We start from the raw sequence: 19401 nt of genomic DNA, 5'->3' as shown, positions 1-19401 counted from the left end.
ATTTTGTTTGCCTCTCTGATTTATCTCCAGCTCGAAATTGTTTGAATGAATTGTTTGAGATAAAGAGATTTTGAGGGATCCCTGGGTGGCACAGTGGTTTGGCGCCTGCCTTTGGCCCAGGGCGCGGTCTTGGAGACCTGGGATCGAATCCCACATCGGGCTCCCGGTGCATGGAGCCTGCTTCTCCCTCTGCCTCTCTCTCTCTCTCTCTCTCTCTGACTCTCTCTCTCTCTCTGTGACTATCATAAATAAATAAAAATTTTAAAAAAAGGTATTTTGAAAAATCCTTTCAGACATTATTCTAGCACAGGTGTTATGTGCTCACAAAGGCAGGTTCCATGTGTGAGGGGATATCAGTCAGATGGCAAACCAGGTCACTAAACCCGAATAACCATTAACATTTGGAAAGTAAAATCAACACAGAATTGCTGATGCTCCAACGTCACATAGTCACCTCTGTTTCTTCCTGGGATTTACCCATTTCCAACCTAGAGGTATGAAGGATATGGAGCTGGATGCCTCCTCCATGGAAAAGAGGTTTGCCTATAAATTTTTGAAGAAGATCCTGAAATATGTTGATTCCGCCCAAGAGTTTATTGCCCATTTGGGTAAGTATCACTGTGACATATCCCCCCAGATGTGTGCTTCCCTTAACATTCCGTATTCTCAGAAAGAATGTGGTATTCCTCTATCAGGGGATGATGCTTTCCTACTCTCGCTGTTAGTGATTCATTTAGATGTCGTATGGTTTCTGGGGGGGAAGTGGTGGCTGTGATTTTGTCCCCCTCTTTAAAAAAAAATCTGTTTCATCCTTGGTTTCAGGGTTTATTTGAGCCATTTGTCATTTTTCATCCAACTCATCCTATGTTAACTTTTCCATTGTTTTGCTTTGTGGCTGTGGGCATATGACTCAACCTCTCTGAAGCTGCTTTCTCATCAGTAAAATGGAGGAAAGGACAGTGAAATAGCTGAGAGAATTGACAGGAAAGACAACTAACTAGCACAGTCATGAAGTCCTTTGTAAAAATAGAAGATACTCTATAAAATCAATGGCCTTTCCATGGCCCTTGGGAGAGTCACTCTGTTTCTAAAATGCTGGGACTGGGGATCCCTGGGTCGCGCAGCGGTTTGGCGCCTGCCTTTGGCCCAGGGCGCGATCCTGGAGACCCGGGATCGAATCCCACGTCGGGCTCCCGGTGCATGGAGCCTGCTTCTCCCTCTGCCTGTGTGTGTGTCTCTCTCTCTCTCTCTCTCTCTCTCTCTCTCTGTGACTATCATAAATAAATAAAAATTTAAAAAATAAAAAAATAAAATAAAATGCTGGGACTGTTTTTGTTTTTGTTTCCTTTAACTGTGGCCAACTCTGTGTTACTTTTATCTCGGTAGAAGCCATTGTCAGCAGTGGGAAAACTGAAAAGTCTCCCCATGACCAGGAGATCAAATTCTTTGCCAAAGTAAGTGATTCCCTGCATTTTCTTCTTAGAATCTGTACAGTGTAGGGTCCAGGTTAAGCTCATCTCACGAAGATATCCAAAGCTCCAGTGGCTTCGATGAGGTGGGCATGTGTCTCTCTGTTTTGAGGCAGTCCAGAGGCGGGTAGGTGAACTGAGGAGGCAGGCAGGCCGTTTGCTCCACACCATCCCCCAGGGACTCAGGTACTTGTTCTCCTGGCACTTCACCATCTCCTGAAGCGTGATGCGTGTCGGTGCAGTCCAGATGGGCTCACCTGTACCACACCAATGGGAAAGGGGAGAAGAGGAAAGGAGGACAAGCCTCTTCTCTCTTAAAATTCTATCCCAGTGGCTAAAACTCCATCATTTGGCTCTACCTCACTGCCAGGCAGTCTGGGTAATGTGTTCTCTTGCTGGGCAACTCCCTGCCCAGCTAAAAGTACAAGTTTCTACTGCTAAGAGAAAGAAGGAAGGAAGGAACCTGAGTACCTGAGCGGGCTCTGCCATAGAACCCTGCTCACAGGACTGAATGCATGTGAGGCCTTGGGGTAATTGTGCCTGAGAAGCAGGACAGAATGCTCAAATCTGGTAGTGCTAGGCCAGGCCCAGGTGTTCCTGCTAGGGGCAGTGCCCAAAAGGCCGTGCCTGAGTACAGGTGTACCACCGACTCTCCTGAGGATGCTGACTCAGCCATACACATACTTCTCGGGCCTCTCCATCAGGAGCCTCTCCAGTTCCATATCCCCAAGGCCTCTGGTTTGAGATGTACAAGAGGAAAATGTGTTGGAAACTTGCAATTCACCAGGTAGAATTTCCTAAAAATCTCAGGACCTATATTCAGGGACGTTTTGCTCCCTGAAAATGAACTTTTTCAAAAGAATCAAAGGAGGGGCTTTGGTTAGCTTCCTAGAAGTTAATTTATGGTGGATTTCCAGGTTCTCCTCCCACTCGTTGACCAGTACTTCACCAATCACCGCCTCTACTTCCTGTCATCCCCTCTGAAGCCCCTTAGCAGCAGCGGCTATGCCTCTCATAAGGAGAAAGAAATGGTGGCCAGGTGAGTCAACACAAGAGAAGGTCAGGGTGGCAATGTGCTTTATATAAAACCCCAGGATCCTGGAAACGGGATGGTGAGTCTTCCGGAGAAATGAACTGTGGCCTGATGGCTGGTCACACAGAGGTCTTGGCTGTCATCTTGCCTTTGAAAGTAATTATATTCATACTCATCTGTGTATTATTTTGGCAACCAAGAGAAGCGCACTGTTTGGAGGGATCACTAGGGCTCGGAAAAAAACTTGTATACTTGGATCAACTTTTATCCTGAAATAACATTTAGAAAAAGGCAAAGTCAATCCCAAAGGTTGGACAGGCAAACACACAACGTTGAGAGAAGCAGATTAATGCTGTTTTTAATCCCATTCTTATTGGGCTTTTTTAAGTTTAAATTTGTTTAAAAGAATCTGATCTTACGAGTCCTATTGTGGATGATCGGATACTCGATATCCAGAGCAACACAATTCAATTTAAACTCCTAATAGGAAGAAAGGTGTTGGTCAGAAGCACCAACCTGTGTTCTCATCACAGTGGGTATAGCATGTGGACGCCTCACGAGAGAGGAAAGCAAGGAGTATGCTTTATGATCAGGCTAGAAGATGGAGCTCACTATGCCTCCAGTCTTGTCTGTATTTGATTTACAATGACAGGGAAAGTCAGACTCTTTTTTGGTTTTGTTTGTTTGTTTGTTTGTTTGTTTGTTTTGAGTTAGGCTTGTAGATAACAAAGAGTTAAGAACTATAGTGGAAGCAATCAGCTCTTCCTCTAACAGCCAGTGGTGGCGGACCGCGCACGGCCTAGGGCATGCAGCATGCGGTGTGCTTTGTAAAGGCCCACCCACTGCGGACCACCAGCCTCGTGAGGACAGTCAGCCTTAACACCTAACTAATGTTTCTTAAGCACAAAGCCAAGCAGTGAGCTGCTTTTCCTCCTGACACAAGTGCACAAGAACCTTACACATCGTTGCTAAACACCACAGTGCTCTAGGGACTGCCTGTGTATTCTCTCCATTTTGCAGATGAGAACACTGAGGTTTGGCCGGGTTCATGTCAGTGCCTAACGTGACCCAGGTAGTACATTCGGGCGAAAGCGAAAGTCCCCTCTATCACATGGAGTGCCATTTTTTCCTGCGGTCATAACTTAATCTCGTTAAGAGAAGGAAGGAGGAACATATGCTATCAAAATGAGATACAATTAGCATCAGTCACCAAAGATTTCCTAGACATTTTTTCAGGATGCACTAATCTGTAAGAAGTTTGGGAAATGAGGGGCAAAGTGAGATATTCAGATAATCCGAAGGAGGGCAAGTGTGTCTGTCTTCTTCATCTATTTTTGTTAGCTTGTTAATTCATGGAAATGTAACATTTGTTCAGCCAGGCGCCGTTTGTCAGGGCAGGGATACAACCTGGATCTCATCAGCCTTGCAGATTAGCTTTCAGATCCGCTGGGGTGCTCACTGCCCTCCCAAAGAGGCAGTAGTGTCGGCACCAAATGTGTTCACACTTCCAGACCCTCTCACCTGCACCCTTCCCCCTCTGCCCTGCCTCTTCTGCATCTGGGGCCATTCACCAGCGCCACCACACTCTCCCCTGTGGTCCCTTTAATTTCTCACTTGCAGATTCTGAGACAGGGAAACACCTGGAAACTCTGGCCTCTCTCAATGCTGGGCTAAGGACAGTGCTTCTACTTAAATTATGGACCCCATGGAGGACAAGAAAGGGCCTTTTAAAACTTCAGGTGCTGGGATCCCTGGGTGGCACAGCGGTTTGGCGCCTGCCTTTGGCCCAGGGCGCGATCCTGGAGACCCGGGATCGAATCCCACGTCGGGCTCCTGGTGCACGGAGCCTGCTTCTCCCTCTGCCTGTGTCTTTGCCTCTCTCTCTCTCTCTGTGACTATCATAAATAAATTTTAAAAATAAAAAAAAAATAAAACTTCAGGTGCTGGCCTTGGCCCACCTGTGCAATTGCTTCTGACAGTGAGCAGAGCCAGTTAGTATTAGTATCCAATAGCTCAAGCCATCTGCTTTAGTCAGGAAAACGTTGCTTTGTATTTATCCAGAGCAGGTGTCCACTTGGAAGCATTTCACCAGAAATATCTGCATTGATCAGCCCCTGATTCTAAAAACTAAGGATCTTGTGATTACTGTCTACTTAGAGATGAGAAAACCAACACCAAGAGCAGCTAAGTGGCTTCACCACAATAGCCCAGCTCGTCACAGCAGAGCCAGGGGCTCACGTCCCTCTAGGCTGTCTCTCTCCCCCAAGTCCATGATTTTTTTTTTTAATCAAATACATAAGGTCTTTAAAAAGTGGACACAATGGGAAGAACAAAAAAAGCAATCCCTATTTCATTTCACACTAGCTGGCTGTCAAATCTCTGTTAAACTTATTCCAAGTTCTCTGAAGCTCTAGGCCAAGGTTTCCAGCTTATTCCCACTGCAGAAATAAACTACTACCCACAGGGGACTTTAGCTACAGGATTGTCGGGTAGACAGCTCAGACTTGGGGCGTTAATTGAAAACCACATTAAGGTGAGCAAGTTTAGTGGTTTGGTTTTGGTTTTTTTTAAGTTTTTACTTAAATTCCAGTCAGTTAATGTACTGCAGTATTATATGAATTTTAGGTGACAGTATCATGATTCAAAACTTCAGTATATAACGGTTGAGCAGGTTTTCATCTCTGCCAACACTCAGGGTATATTTCTTCTCCATTTGTGATGTTGCGGAAAAGACTTCTGCTCCGTGGGAGTCAGGAAGCCCATGACAGGCTACAAGTGAGAGCTTGGGAGGGACTTCAGCTCAGTCTCACCTTGGGAAGCCCTTGCCCCATAGCAAGTGTTTCTAGTCTAGCCCCCTTGGTGTTCTCCCAGGAAGGACTGTTTCTGGAAGGGGTTGCAAAGTTCTTGCCTACCTAGGCCCGTGTCAAATAGTGTCAAGGTTCTGAGCAGCCTCCTCCAAAGAACCAATGGCAGGACAGGTCAAGTTGCAGCCGTAGTGAGTAAGGGTCCAACAGTGGCATGTTCCAGAACATTGTTTATAAACTGCATAAGGCTCTCTACTGGACACCATGAAAGCAGAATGTTAAGATACAGCTGGACTTCCAAGGGGCTCCAGGGTGGACAAGATGGGTGAAAGCTTGGGGTAGGGTCAAAAAGCACAAAAGCATGGTAGCTTCCCTAGCTTCCAGGGAGGGGCATAGCCAAGACAGCAACTCAGGCCCACAGACTGGTAGGAAATGACAGAGAAAAGCAGTTTCCCGAAATGTTTTGTTCCACACAGTGTCCCCTATCCCCGTTAATTTCCTTCTGTTCCCACCTGCCTGCCCGTCCCCCACCTAAAGCCTCACACCGCCAGGGAAGGCTGCAAAGGGGTTTGCAGTCCATTCCAACAGTGGAAAAGAGCATTCCTGTCCAAATCCTCATTGATTCCCAAATGTCATCTGGCAGGATGTTTCTGCACATCGTACTCTATAGCAGGCGATGGGTGGTGATAACCTGGTCACTGCAAAGTGCCATAGTTGCAGAAGGATTCTTTTCTGTGAGGACGGGGCTGCCTCCAAGGTGCCCTCATGATTCTCCAACAAGACAGTGGGAAGCACACGTTATCATAGTGTGGTCCAGAGGAGTCTTTGAGAGGAACACAGTGCATTTTCCTAAAGGTCCATTCTGTGCTCTCTGTTTTAAAGCAGGGGTGGGCAGGGGGCAGGAGGGGACAAATCAGCCCTCAGATTTCTGAGCCCTTCCTACTCCCTTTCTTTTCTGGTGCAGCCTCTTCTGCAAACTCGCTGCTCTTGTTCGACACAGGATCTCCCTCTTTGGTGAGTGAAGAGAGGTATTGCTGAAAGCCTCACTCCTCCCTGTTACTCTCCTTTACTTGCATTTTGCCTTTATGTCTGGTGCCTGCAGCCAACCTGAGCCTTAGGATGGAGGTGTCACCTAAATTTGCCATAGAAAATTGGTCTGAAAGTATGATAAATGACCTTTCTACCCCCTTAACAACTCAAATTTTCCACACCAATGAATGCTTGAAGCTCTGCCTCTAACATCCATCAAATGGCAGATGTGTCAGGCCAGAGATAAATGCATTGTCCTGGCACATAGGTCTGGCACTTTGTGTGTTGGTGGTTAATTATACCAGGCTGCAGTTTGTGCATATTGAGAAGATTGCATTTAAAGGATAGACTGAATGGTCTGAAGAGTCACCAGTGGTATTTTTGGTTCTAGGGAGCGATTCTACAACAATGGTGAGCTGTCTTCACATCTTAGCTCAGACACTTGACACAAGGTAAGTCTGCCCCGTTTTTTTCCAGTAGCTTCTCGAGACTCCCTTTCTGACCCTCTGTTCTCACTTACCGTACAGAAAAGATGTGTCACTGCTCTGTAGTAGCTGGGGAAGGAGGGGAGGCAAGGAGGAGATGAATCTTAGCCTGACATTAGCACTCTCCGTCTCTCAGTTCACATGATGGAGGGCCACTGTCATGGCATGTACTGCACACTAAAAGCTGAGCATTTGATCAATTCTTGTCTTCTCTTCCTAAGAAATTCATCTTTTGCAAGATAAAATAGGTAATATAGCATAGTACCCCTTTGTACCTTATTGCCCCCCCAAAAAAAAGAGCTGCCCGATGGGTGGCGAGGCCATGAGCATCCTGGGAGAGGGGAACCGTAACCCTCTGAATCCAAAGCAGCCAAGGATGGGAGATGCAGGGACATGTGATAAAAAGATCAGAGACAAAGACACATTTGAACCCACAACCTGAGGGTCTTGCAGGAAAGACAGCTGAAAGGGAAAGAAGTCTTAACACATGCATGTGTAAGTTCTGGAAATACAAACATAAATGATCTCATGAGAAAGAGCGGTAGTGGCAAGGACAGACAGGGAGCTTTCTTTAACACACTCATCAAGTAGAGCCCCTCGTAAAAGCTGGGAGGAGGACACACTTCCCAAAACGGTATGCAGGAGACAGAGACCAACTAGAGTGGCCACAAGATGGAAATCTACTACAAACTAAGAATGGTCACCAAAAAAATGTGGATAATTAAAGGGAACTGTAGGGGTCTAAACCCCTAGAACAAGAACCAAATACGGTGAATATTAGGACAGCACAAATCCGTAGGATCAGGCCACAGGACCCCAGGAGCCTCAAATCCCTTGCAGCTGGGATGAGGAATCTTTATTCCCAGAAGCACATGAGCTGCCTTGGGAGAGAGTTCCTTGTTTTTGTTTGTTTGTTTGTTTGTTTGTTTGTTTGTTTGTTTTTTTAATGCAGTTCAGCATGTTTGATCATCGTTCCTGATGAAACCCAAGACTAGAAAGTTACAAAGATAGCTCATGACTCCTCACAGGCTAGGAGCAAGCCTCACTGACTTCATGTCTTTGTTTTTATTTTTCTGGTTGGTTGGATAATTATCCTGAAAATGCTGTAGATAAAAAGCATCTGTCCTCGAAGCAAGCCTGTCATGATCTTGTGATTAAGATGTCGAAATATGGAGAATGATAGTTGACTTTGTAAGCTTTGTTCCAAATCTAAGTTTTAGAAACTAGTTTTGAGGGAAGGCCTCAGACACCCAGAGCCAATCTCCATTCCCACAGGCCCATTTCTAGAGGTCTTAGTTCCTCTCCCCGCCCCCACCCTCCCACCCCCAGCAGTGGTTCTAATGACGCTGTTTTTAAGGGGACTTTCTGTCTCTCCTCCTGTCCCTTCTCCAAGCTAGGGCATGCCTGCAAGCCAATAGAAATCTAAGCCTCAGTTAACTTCTTTGCTCTAAGAGGTCCTGTGTCATGGGAGAGCTAATATTTCTAGCTACTCCTTATGAAAGTAGCTCATCCCATAGTGAACTCTAAGGAAAGCACCTCTCCTTCATTTTAATTAGGTGTTTAAGAGGAAGGTGGCCCCTGTGTTGAGGGACACTGTATTGAGAACAGATGATTCAAGCCAGGCTTCATTCTAAACTGTCCTTTACATTTCCTGAATAACTGAGCGCCATTTCCCTCCAGCAGAGAACACCATCCTGTTGTTAGCCGCTTTGGGACCATGAGATCTGGGTGGCTCCTTGGCTGCTAACTGTTCTCTCCCCCTCTCCTGACCCCATGTCATCAGTTGAATGGAGTGTCAAATGTCTGCTGAGGTTAAACAGCAAGTCACCAGTTTCAAGCAGGGGTTGGCCAGAGGTTTGGATTATGCTTCTGGTTTTAAACATGGTTTGCTTACAGGACTGTCATGAAGTCAGGCTCAGAGCTGGTGAAGGCTGGGTTACGAGCATTCTTTGAAAATGCTGCAGAAGACTTAGAGAAGACTTCAGAAAATCTGAAGCTCGGGAAGTTTACCCATTCCAGAACACAGATTAAAGGCGTGTCTCAAAATATTAACTATACCACGGTGGCTCTGCTCCCCATCCTGACATCCATCTTCGAGCATGTTGCTCAGCATCAGTTCGGGGTGGATTTACTCTGTGAGTCCTATTACTGTCTATCTTGGATTTATGTGTGCCTGGCCCCAGATAAGAGGTGTGTGACTCATTCATTTGAGTTGACCTTGAAAGTAGAACAGAGAGATAATTATTCCATACTACTTTCTCCTTAGGTTTGAAGTAATGAATGAAGTAATAAATATGTAGAGGAGCAGAAATCCTCCAATTTGAGTATATAATATTTCATCTTTTCCCGCTACTATTCAGGACTAGAATTTTCCACCCACTGGCTTAGCTGTCAGCCATTGTGTTTCCACTTAATTTGAAAAGGTTATCTGACTAATCCAGCAGGGGATATAGGTTCGCTCCCAGGGTTTTTCAATACCAATTTTCCTGTTAAGAAGCCCTAATTTATTCATTGGATACCAGGAGCAAAGGGAAGCTGCTAACATTTCATTATCTGACCCTTCAGAAAAAGACCACAGTCAGTTGGTTTCATTTCGGTTTGGTTTAGTACCACATATAGCACCTAATGCAAATATTCCACCACCAAGCTCGGTTTCACACTTTAAATGTTGGCATGATTTGATTCAATTTAACCAATTGTCGATAGCTGAGGCATGACTTCTATGTCCCTGAACAATTGAAAATCAGTTATTTCCACAGAGGAGGGCAGAGGGATGGGGGAACATCCAAACTCATTATTTCATGTCATGGAAAGAATGCCCTTCCCTTGTTGAAAAATTAAAGATTAAATTATTCTCATTGTGCGAAATTAGTCCCTGCCTTACTATGAGTCCCAGACATTGAAGGACCATGTAGCCTATGGATTAAATTCTGTGATTTCCTAAGTGGAACGTGCCCTTCCTTCAGGAAACATGGCAAAATCATGATACAATTGAATTGTGTTTTGTTTTTTTTGTTTGTTTTTTTCCTTGCCACATTTTGCATTTCTTTTTTTTTTTAATTAATTTTTATTGGTGTTCAATTTACCAACATACAGAAAAACACCCAGTGCTCATCCCGTCAAGTGTCCACCTCAGTGCCCATCACCCATTCCCCTCCAACACCCGCCCTCCTCCCCTTCCACCACCCCTAGTTCGTTTCCCAGAGTTCGGAGTCTTTATGTTCTGTCTCCCTTCCTGATATTTCCCAACATTTCTTTTCCCTTCCTTTATATTCCCTTTCACTATTATTCATATTCCCCAAATGAATGAGAACATACACTGTTTGTCCTTCTCCGATTGACTTATTTCACTCAGCATAATACCCTCCAGTTCCATCCACGTTGAAGCAAATGGTGGGTATTTGTCGTTTCTAATGGCTGAGTAATATTCCCTTGTATACATAAACCACATCTTCTTTATCACCGAGGCTCCTTCCACAGTTTGGCTATTGTGGCCATTGCTGATAGAAACATCGGGGTGCAGGTGTCCCGACGTTTCATTGCATCTGGATCTTTGGGGTAAATCCCCAACAGTGCAATTGCTGGGTCGTAGGGCAGGTCTATTTTTAACTCTTTGAGGAACTTCCACACAGTTTTCCAGAGTGGCTGCACCAGTTGACAGTCCCACCAACAGTGTAAGAGGGTTCCCTTTTCTCCGCATCCTCTCCAACATTTGTTGTTTCCTGCCTTGTTAATTTTCCCCATTCTCACTGGTGTGAGGTGGGATCTCATTGTGGTTTTGATTTGTATTTCCCTGATGGCAAGTGATGCAGAGCATTTTCTCATGTGCTTGTTGGCCATGTCCATGTCTTCCTCTGTGAGATTTCTCTTCATGTCTTTTGCCCATTTCATGATTGGATTGTTTGTTTCTTTGGTGTTGAGTTTAATAAGTTCTTTATAGATTTTGGAAACTAGCCCTTTATCTGATATGTCATTTGCAAATATCTTCTCCCATTCTGTAGGTTGTCTTTTAGTTTTGTTGACTGTATCCTTTGCTGTGCAAAAGCTTCTTATCTTGATGAAGTCCCAATAGTTCATTTTTGCTTTTGTTTCTTTTGCCTTCGTGGATGTATCTTGCAAGAAGTTACTGTGGCCGAGTTCAAAGAGGGTGTTGCCTGTGTTCTCTTCTATGATTTTGATGGAATCTTGTCTCACATTTAGATCTCTCATCCATTTTGAGTTTATCTTTGTGTATGGTGAAAGAGAGTGGTCTAGTTTCATTCTTCTGCATGTGGATGTCCAATTTTCCCAGCACCATTTATTGAAGAGACTGTCTTTCTTCCAATGGATAGTCTTTCCTCCTTTATCGAATATTAGATGACCATACATTTCAGGGTCCACTTCTGGGTTCTCTATTCTGTTCCATGGATCTATGTGTCTGTTTTTGTGCCAGTACCACACTGTCTTGATGACCATAGCTTTGTAGCACAACCTGAAATCTGGCATTGTGATGCCCCCAGCTATGGTTTTCTTTTTTAAAATTCCCCTGGCTATTCGGGGTCTTTTCTGATTCCACACAAATCTTAAAATAATTTGTTCTAACTCTCTGAAGAAAGTCCATGGTATTTTGATAGGGATTGCATTAAACGTATAAATTGCCCTGGGTAACATTGACATTTTTACAATATTAATTCTGCCAATCCATGAGCATGGAATATTTTTCCATCTCTTTGTGTCTTCCTCAATTTCTTTCAGAAGTGTTCTATAGTTTTTAGGATATAGATCTTTTACCTCTTTCGTTAGGTTTATTCCTAGGTATCTTATGCTTTTGGGTGCAATTGTAAATGGGATTGACTCCTTAATTTCTCTTTCTTCAGTCTCATTGTTAGTGTATAGAAATGCCATTGATTTCTGGGCATTGATTTTGTATCCTGCCACACTACCAAATTGCTGTATGAGTTCTAGCAATCTTGGGGTGGAGGCTTTTGGGTTTTCTATGTAGAGTATCATGTCATTGGCGAAGAGGGAGAGTTTGACTTCTTCTTTGCCAATTTGAATGCCTTTAATGTCTTTTTGTTGTCTGATTGCCGAGGCGAGGACTTCCAGAACTATGTTGAACAGCAGTGGTGAGAGTGGACATCCCTGTCTTGTTCCTGATCTTAGGGGAAAGGCTCCCAGTGCTTCCCCATTGAGAATGATATTTGCTGTGGGCTTTTCGTAAATGGCCTTTAAGATGTCGAGGAAAGTTCCCTCTATCCCAACACTCTGAAGGGTTTTGATCAGGAATGGATGCTGTATTTTGTCAAATGCTTTCTCTGCATCTAATGAGAGGATCATATGGTTCTTGGTTTTTCTCTTGCTGATATGATGAATCACATTGATGGTTTTACGAGTGTTGAACCAGCCTTGTGTCCCGGGGATAAATCCTACTTGGTCATGGTGAATAATTTTCTTAATGTGTTGTTGGATCCTATTGGCTAGGATCTTGTTGAGAATTTTTGCATCCGTGTTCATCAGGGATATTGGTCCGTAATTCTCCTTTTTGGTGGGGTCTTTGTCTGGTTTCGGAATTAAGGTGATGCTGGCCTCATAGAACGAATTTGGAAGTACTCCATCTCTTTCTATCTTTCCAAACAGCTTTAGTAGAATAGGTATGATTTCTTCTTTAAACGTTTGATAGAATTCCCCTGGGAAGCCATCTGGCCCTGGACTCTTGTGTCTTGGGAGGTTTTTGATGACTGCTTCAATTTCCTCCCTGGTTATTGGCCTGTTCAGGTTTTCTATTTCTTCCTGCTCCAGTTTTGGTAGTTTGTGGCTTTCCAGGAATGCGTCCATTTCTTCTAGATTTCCTAATTTATTGGCGTAGAGCTGTTCATAATATGTTTTTAAAATCGTTTGTATTTCCTTGGTTTTGGTAGTGATCTCTCCTTTCTCATTCATGATTTTATTAATTTGAGTCTTCTCTCTCTTCTTTTTAATAAGGTTGGCTAATGGTTTATCTATCTTATTAATTCTTTCAAAGAACCAACTCCTGGTTCTGTTGATCTGTTCCACAGTTCTTTTGGTCTCGATATCATTGAGTTCTGCTCGAATTTTAATTAACTGTCTTCTTCTGCTGGGGGTGGGGTCTATTTGTTGCTTTTTCTCTAGTTCCTTTATGTGTAAGGTGAGCTTTTGAATTTGAGATCTTTCCAGTTTTTGAATGGATGCTTGTATTGCGATGTATTTCCCCCTCAGGACTGCTTTTGCTGCATCCCAAAGATTTTGAACAGTTGTATCTTCATTCTCATTAGTTTCCATGAATCTTTTTAATTCTTCCTTAATTTCCTGGTTGACCTTTTCATCTTTTAGCAGGATGGTCCTTAACCTCCATGTGTTTGTGGTCCTTCCAAACTTCTTGTTGTGATTAAGTTCTAATTTCAAGGCATTATGGTCTGAGAATATACAGGGGACTATCCCGATCTTTTGGTATCGGTTCAGACCCGATTTGTGACCCAGTATGTGGTATATTCTGGAGAAAGTTCCATGTGCACTTGAGAAGAATGTGTATTCAGTTGAGTTTGGATGTAAAGTTCTGTAGATATCTGTGAAATCCATCTGGTCCAGTGTATCATTTAAAGCTCTCGTTTCTTTGGAGATGTGCTTAGAAGACCTATCTAGTATAGAGAGAGCTAGATTGAAGTCACCAAGTATAAGTGTATTATTATCAAAGTATTTCTTCAGTTTGGTTATTAATTGGTTTAAATATTTGGCAGCTCCCACATTCGGGGCATATATATTGAGGATTGTTAAGTCCTCTTGTTGGATAGATCCTTTGAGTATGAGATAGTGTCCCTCTTCATCTCTCACTATAGTCTTTGGGGTAAATTTTAATTTATCTGATATAAGGATGGCAACCCCTGCTTTCTTTTGAGGACCATGTGAATGGTAAATGGTTCTCCAACCTTTTATTTTCAGGTTGTAGGTGTCCTTCTGTCTAAAATGAGTCTCTTGTAGACAGCAAATAGATGGGTCCTGCTTTTTTATCCAGTCTGAAACCCTGCGCCTTTTGATGGGGTCATTAAGCCCGTTCACGTTCAGAGTTACTATTGATAGATATGAGTTTAGTGTCATCATATCTATTCAGTCCTTGTTTTTGTGGATTGTTCCACTGAACTTCTTCTTAAAGGGGAATTTTAAGAGTCCCCCTTAAAATTTCTTGCAGAGCTGGTTTGGAGGTTACATATTCTTTCAGTTCCTGCCTGTCTTGGAAGCTCTTTATCTCTCCTTCCATTTTGAATGAAAGCCTTGCTGGATAAAGTATTCTTGGTTGCATGTTCTTCTCATTTAGGAGCCTGAATATATCCTGCCAGCCCTTTCTGGCCTGCCAGGTCTCTGTGGAGAGGTCTGCTGTTACCCTAATATTCCTCCCCATAAAAGTCAGGGACTTTTTTTCTCTTGCTGCTTTAAGGATCTTCTCCTTATCTTTGGAATTTGCAAGCTTCACTATTAAATGTCGAGGTGTTGAACGGTTTTTGTTGATTTTAGGGGGGGGATCTCTCTATTTCCTGGATCTGAATGCCTGTTTCCCTTCCCAGATCAGGAAAGTTTTCAGCTAGGATTTGTTCAAATACATATTCTGGCCCTCTGTCCCTTTCGGCGCCCTCAGGAACCCCAATTAAACGTAGGTTTTTCTTCCTCAGGCTGTCATTTATTTCCCTTAACCTATCCTCATGATCTTTTAATTGCTTGTCTCTTTTTTCCTCAGTTTCCCTCTTTGCCATCAACTTGTCTTCTATGTCACTCACTCGTTCTTCCACCTCGTCAAGCCTCGTCGTTAGGACTTCTAGTTTGGATTGCATCTCATTTAACTGATTTTTAATTTCTGCCTGATTGGATCTAAATTCTGCAGTCATGAAGTCTCTTGAGTCCTTTATGGTTTTTTCTAGAGCCACCAGTAGCTGTAAAATAGTGCTTCTGAATTGGCTTTCTGACATTGAATTGTAATCCAGATTTTGTAACTCTGTGGGAGAGAGGGCTGTTTCTGATTCTTTTGTTTGAGGTGAGGTTTTCCTTCTAGTCATTTTGCTCAGTGCAGAGTGGCCAAAAACAAGTTGTATTGGGAAAAGGAGAAAAAGAGAGAGAAGGAAAGAAAAGAGAAAAAGAAAAAAGAGAAAGAAGAAAAAAAAGGGGGAAAAGAGAAGAAAAAGAAAAAGAAAGAAAGGAGAAAAAAAGGGGTGGGGTGGGGTGGGGGAAGCAATCAGAAATCAAGAAGGAAGAAAAAAAAAGCACAAAACAAAACAAAAAAACAAAAACAAAAAACAAAACAAAACAAAAAAAAAAAAACACGGGGGAGTATCTTCCGATTCTGTGTACTTTAAGTCCCTTGACCTCCCCTGGAACTTGTCCGTCTCGCTGGTCTTCTGGGGGAGGGGCCTGCTGTGCTGATTCTCAGGTGTTAGCACTTGGGGGAGCTGCTCTGCCCCTGCCTGGTGCAGGGCTCAGTGGGGCTCGTTTACCCCGTGAGGCCCCGGGAGGAAGCCACAGTGGCGGGGGCAGCTCTGGGACCCTGGAGTCAGCTCCCGCAGTACCTCCGAGGCTCTCCGTCTGCAGGGCCTGGGGGCTCCGGGGCGGGGCCGCTGATCTGCTCAGTTCCAGGCAGGAGCGTCCTCGCTGTCCTGGGCCCTCCCGGCCTCTGCCTGTCCCTGGGGGAGGCCGGATCCTGGGCTGTGTCCCGGCGCCCTGTGCTCCGGGGCCTGCGCTGTTGGATTCGCTCCCGCCCCGCAGCCCCCTCCGCGGAGCCGCCGCCCGAGCCCCTCCGAGCTGCTCCGGGTCCCGCCGAGCGCTGCAGCCCTTAGGGAGCTCGGCGCACTCTCCCGGGGCGCAGGTGCCTGTTAGTGTCCCCGGGAGCCCGAGGGCATCCCCGCCCTCCTGGGTCCTGCTCCACCTCCCTGCAGGCCCCTTTCCGCGGGGAAGGTCGGTGCAGCTCCTGCTCCTCCGGGACGGGGCTCTCCTGTCCTGGGGACACTCGCCCCGGCCTCAGCCCGGCTCCTCGCGGGGCCCCTCCCCCTTGGAGGCCTTTTGTGTCTTTATTTCTTTTTCCCCGTCTTCCTACCTTGATAGAAGCGCGAACTCTTCTCACTGTAGCGTTCCAGCTGGTCTCTCTTTAAATCTTAGGCCGAATTCGTAGATTTTCAGGATGATTGGATGGTTTTCTAGGTAATTTGTTGAGGACAGGTGACTTGGAGACCCTGCTCTGCCGCCGTCTTGCCCCTCCCCCTGAATTGTGTTTTGAAAAACGTCCATCAGAGCACTTGGGACAGGTGGACCTGAGAAATTTTGGTCTATCTCTAAAGAGGTAGGAACATTCTACATACCTTCCTAGGAAATTCACAAAAGACTCATTCAAATTTCAGATTACTTACATTCTTCCTTTTAAAGGAAGGAAATATTACTATTACTATGCAAAAAATTGAACTGCAATGTCTCCCTCTTTAGGAAAAAAAAAAATCCCATATGGATCTCATAGGTCAAATGATTTCTTTCTCTGAGAAGCAATGCGATTCACATCAACAACCTGCAGAAGCACGAGATGGCTCCATGGAGGGTGTTCTCCTGGCAGTGGGTTCTCCCCCAGTTGGGTGACATGCATCTGCGTAGAAAGGAACTGTATGGTGTGTTGGGGGGCAGGGGCCAGGGCAGGGTGCACATGCATGCACTGCCTTTAGCTCTTGGATGATGCCAGCATAATCTTTCTGTCGGTAGACCCTTGCCTTGTGCCAGAGGTGAAAAGTTGGGATTGAAGCATGGTAATAACTGCTCTGTTTTGTTCTTTTCAGTAGGTGATGTGCAAATTTCATGCTACCACATACTGTGCAGCCTCTACTCCCTTGGGACTGGAAAGAATATCTATGTTGAAAGGTAACTAGTGAACAAAAGAGGCTTACACATTCAAGGCTTGGAAAAATATTACTTACAATCTTTTTTTCTTTTAAGTTTTTATTTATTTATTCGTGAGAGATACAGAGAGAGAGAGGCAGAGACACAGGCAGAGGGAGAAGCAGGCTCCAGGCAGGGAGCCCAACATGGGACTCGATCCGGGTCTCCAGGATCACGCCCTGGGCTGAAGGCAGCGCTAAACTGCTGAGCCACCTGGGCTGCCCACAGTCTTTAAATACTTAACAATATCTTTTCAATACAGCAAAATCAAAATGCTCACTGAAATGTGATGGTGATTTTTGAGCCTAAGTCATTAAATGTTTATGGCAAATCAGGAAATGTAGTGAAGCTGTTGAGATTTATGGGTTTCTATGGAGATACGTAAAAAAAAAAAAAAAAAATAGCACAGGCCCAAATTGGTGATACTTGAGTCAGGCCAAGTCACCAAAATGGGGCTTAATACCTAACCTAATTGCAGTTTTGTTTTAGATTTTATCTATTTATTTGAGAGAGAGAGAGAGACAGAGAAAGAGCCCATAAGCGGGGGGGGGGGGGGGGGGCGGGCAGAAGGAGAGGGAAAAGCAGACTCCCTGCAGGGGAGGGAGCCCTACATGGGGCTAGATCCCAGGACCATGATCCCAGGATCATGACCTGAGCCAAAGGCAGATGCTTAACCCAGGTGACCCCTAACTGTAGTTTCAACCTCCTGCAGAAATTAGATCTTAACCCACAATTCAGGAGTTTCCTAATAGGTACCAATGAGGTAGGTGGTCTGTCACAAGGGCTCTCCCCATCCCCTAAAAGAAGAGGAGTCATCTGCATGATAAGAACCACTCATCTTCCCACTGTAGGAAAGCTACCCAGCCTGGAACAATCTTTGTTTTTTTTTTTCCCCTTGGCTTATAACTTTGTTGCCCCACTCTTCTTCCTCTAAAAACTTTCCATTTTGTACCACTTCCCCCAGGCACCATGCTACTTCCTAGATAAGATGTTGCCAGATTCATAAATCTTCCATGAGATCTTAGAAGGAGACAATGAGATCTTCAGGCTTACTCAATTGAATTTTGTTTTTTAACAGATAGCTGGTAAATGTATGTGACTGGAGAAACAATACCACATAGCCAAGCTAAATCACATGCTAGTGACCAAAAACCACTGAAGAAATGTCTGTTTCTTCATAGTCACAGCTTTCAGAGCTCCTGTGGTTAAAGCTTGCAGAAAAGCTCGAGGGACATGAGTGTTTAATGAGTTTCTATGTGATACAAACCTGGACATTTACCCTTCTCAATTGTCAGATTAGCTGTAGTTTTAAACAAGTGCATGGGATCCCTGGGTGGCGCAGCGGTTTAGCACCTGCCTTTGGCCCAGGGCGGGATCCTGGAGACCCGGGATCGAATCCCACATCGGGCTCTCAGTGCATGGAGCCTGCTTCTCCCTCTGCCTATGTCTCTGTCTCTCTCTGTCTCTGTGTGTGTGTGTGTCTCTGTGTGTGTGTGACTATCATAAATAATAAATAAAAATTTTAAAAAAACTTTATATATAAACAAGTGCACATTTTGGTAGCAGAAATCCTGTTCAGAAATCTTAAATCTGAACAAGCTGATCCAGTTCCCAAGGGAAACGACTGTTAACTATTTGGAGTATGTCATTCCAGATGTTTTTTCTGCACCTCTACGTCCATACACATGTGAGAGCATAATATCCATATTGCTTTGCAACTTTGTCCTGTTGGGTGAAGCTAAAAATGGAATTTCTTTATCATTCAACTCCCATTTTTAAATGTATTATTTAGTTAAAATAATCATTTTCTTTCTACCTTAAAAAGGAAAGCAAATTTGGTGCACTTCTATTCTTAGCTATTTCCTATCCTTTCTACCTTTCCTTTTCTGCTATGTAATTTCTTTTTTTTTTTAAGATTTTATTTATTCATGAGAGACAGAGAGAGAGAGGCAGAGACACAGGCAGAGGGAGAAGCAGGCTCCATGCAGGGAGCATGACATGGGACTCGATCCTGGGTCCCCAGGATCAGGCCCTGGGCCAAAGGCTAAACCTCTGAGCCACCTGGGCTGCCCTGCTATGTAATTTCTTATAACAGGGGCACCTGGGTGGCTCAGTCAGTTAAGCATCCAACTCTTGATTTCGACTCAGGTTGTGATCTCAGGGTGGTAAGATTGAGTCCTGCATTGGGCTCTGCACTGGGTGTGGAGCCTGCTAAAGATTCTCTCTCCCTCTCCCTCTGCCCTTCCTCCCAGCTCCCCCTACTCCCACTCACACATACTCATGCATGTGTGCACATGTGCACACACTCTTTCTCTAAAAAAATAATAGTAATAATAATTTCTTATAACATTTATATTCTATTCTAGGACAAATATTCCCAAGTTGTTTACCTTAGTTTATATTTTAATGACTCATCAAATAGCCAATCCTTTTGTTTGTTTGTTTGTTTTTTAAAGATTTTATTTATTTATTCATGAGAGACAGAGAGGGAAAGGCAGAGACACAGACAGAGGGAGAAGCAGGCTCCCTACAGGGAGCCCAACATGGGACTCGATCCGGGTCTCCAGGGCCACACCCTGGGCCGAAGGCGGCACTAAACTGCTGAGCCACCTGGGCTGCCCCTAGCCAATCCTTTTGAACCATGACTTTCCCATTCCTAATTTTTTGTTTCAATTTGTCTCTTG

General features: G+C 44.4%; 1 protein-coding gene across 1 annotated transcript in view; it reads left to right on the top strand.

Annotated features, from left to right (window-relative positions):
- RYR3 (ryanodine receptor 3) overlaps positions 1-19401 on the top strand; it is a 511176-nt gene that overhangs the window by 412748 nt on the left and 79027 nt on the right. The window contains exons 58-64 of the mRNA XM_072738189.1: positions 493-608; positions 1387-1454; positions 2387-2508; positions 6271-6320; positions 6727-6787; positions 8717-8955; positions 16618-16699. Of these exons, the coding sequence (XP_072594290.1) occupies positions 493-608; positions 1387-1454; positions 2387-2508; positions 6271-6320; positions 6727-6787; positions 8717-8955; positions 16618-16699 (738 nt within the window). The remainder of the gene's footprint in view (positions 1-492; positions 609-1386; positions 1455-2386; positions 2509-6270; positions 6321-6726; positions 6788-8716; positions 8956-16617; positions 16700-19401) is intronic.

Source organism: Vulpes vulpes, chromosome 15, assembly GCF_048418805.1.
Source record: "Vulpes vulpes isolate BD-2025 chromosome 15, VulVul3, whole genome shotgun sequence".
In the NCBI taxonomy this organism is placed as follows: domain Eukaryota; kingdom Metazoa; phylum Chordata; class Mammalia; order Carnivora; family Canidae; genus Vulpes; species Vulpes vulpes.
Note: the sequence above shows the minus strand (reverse complement) of the source record. Positions and strands in the feature narration are given on the sequence as shown.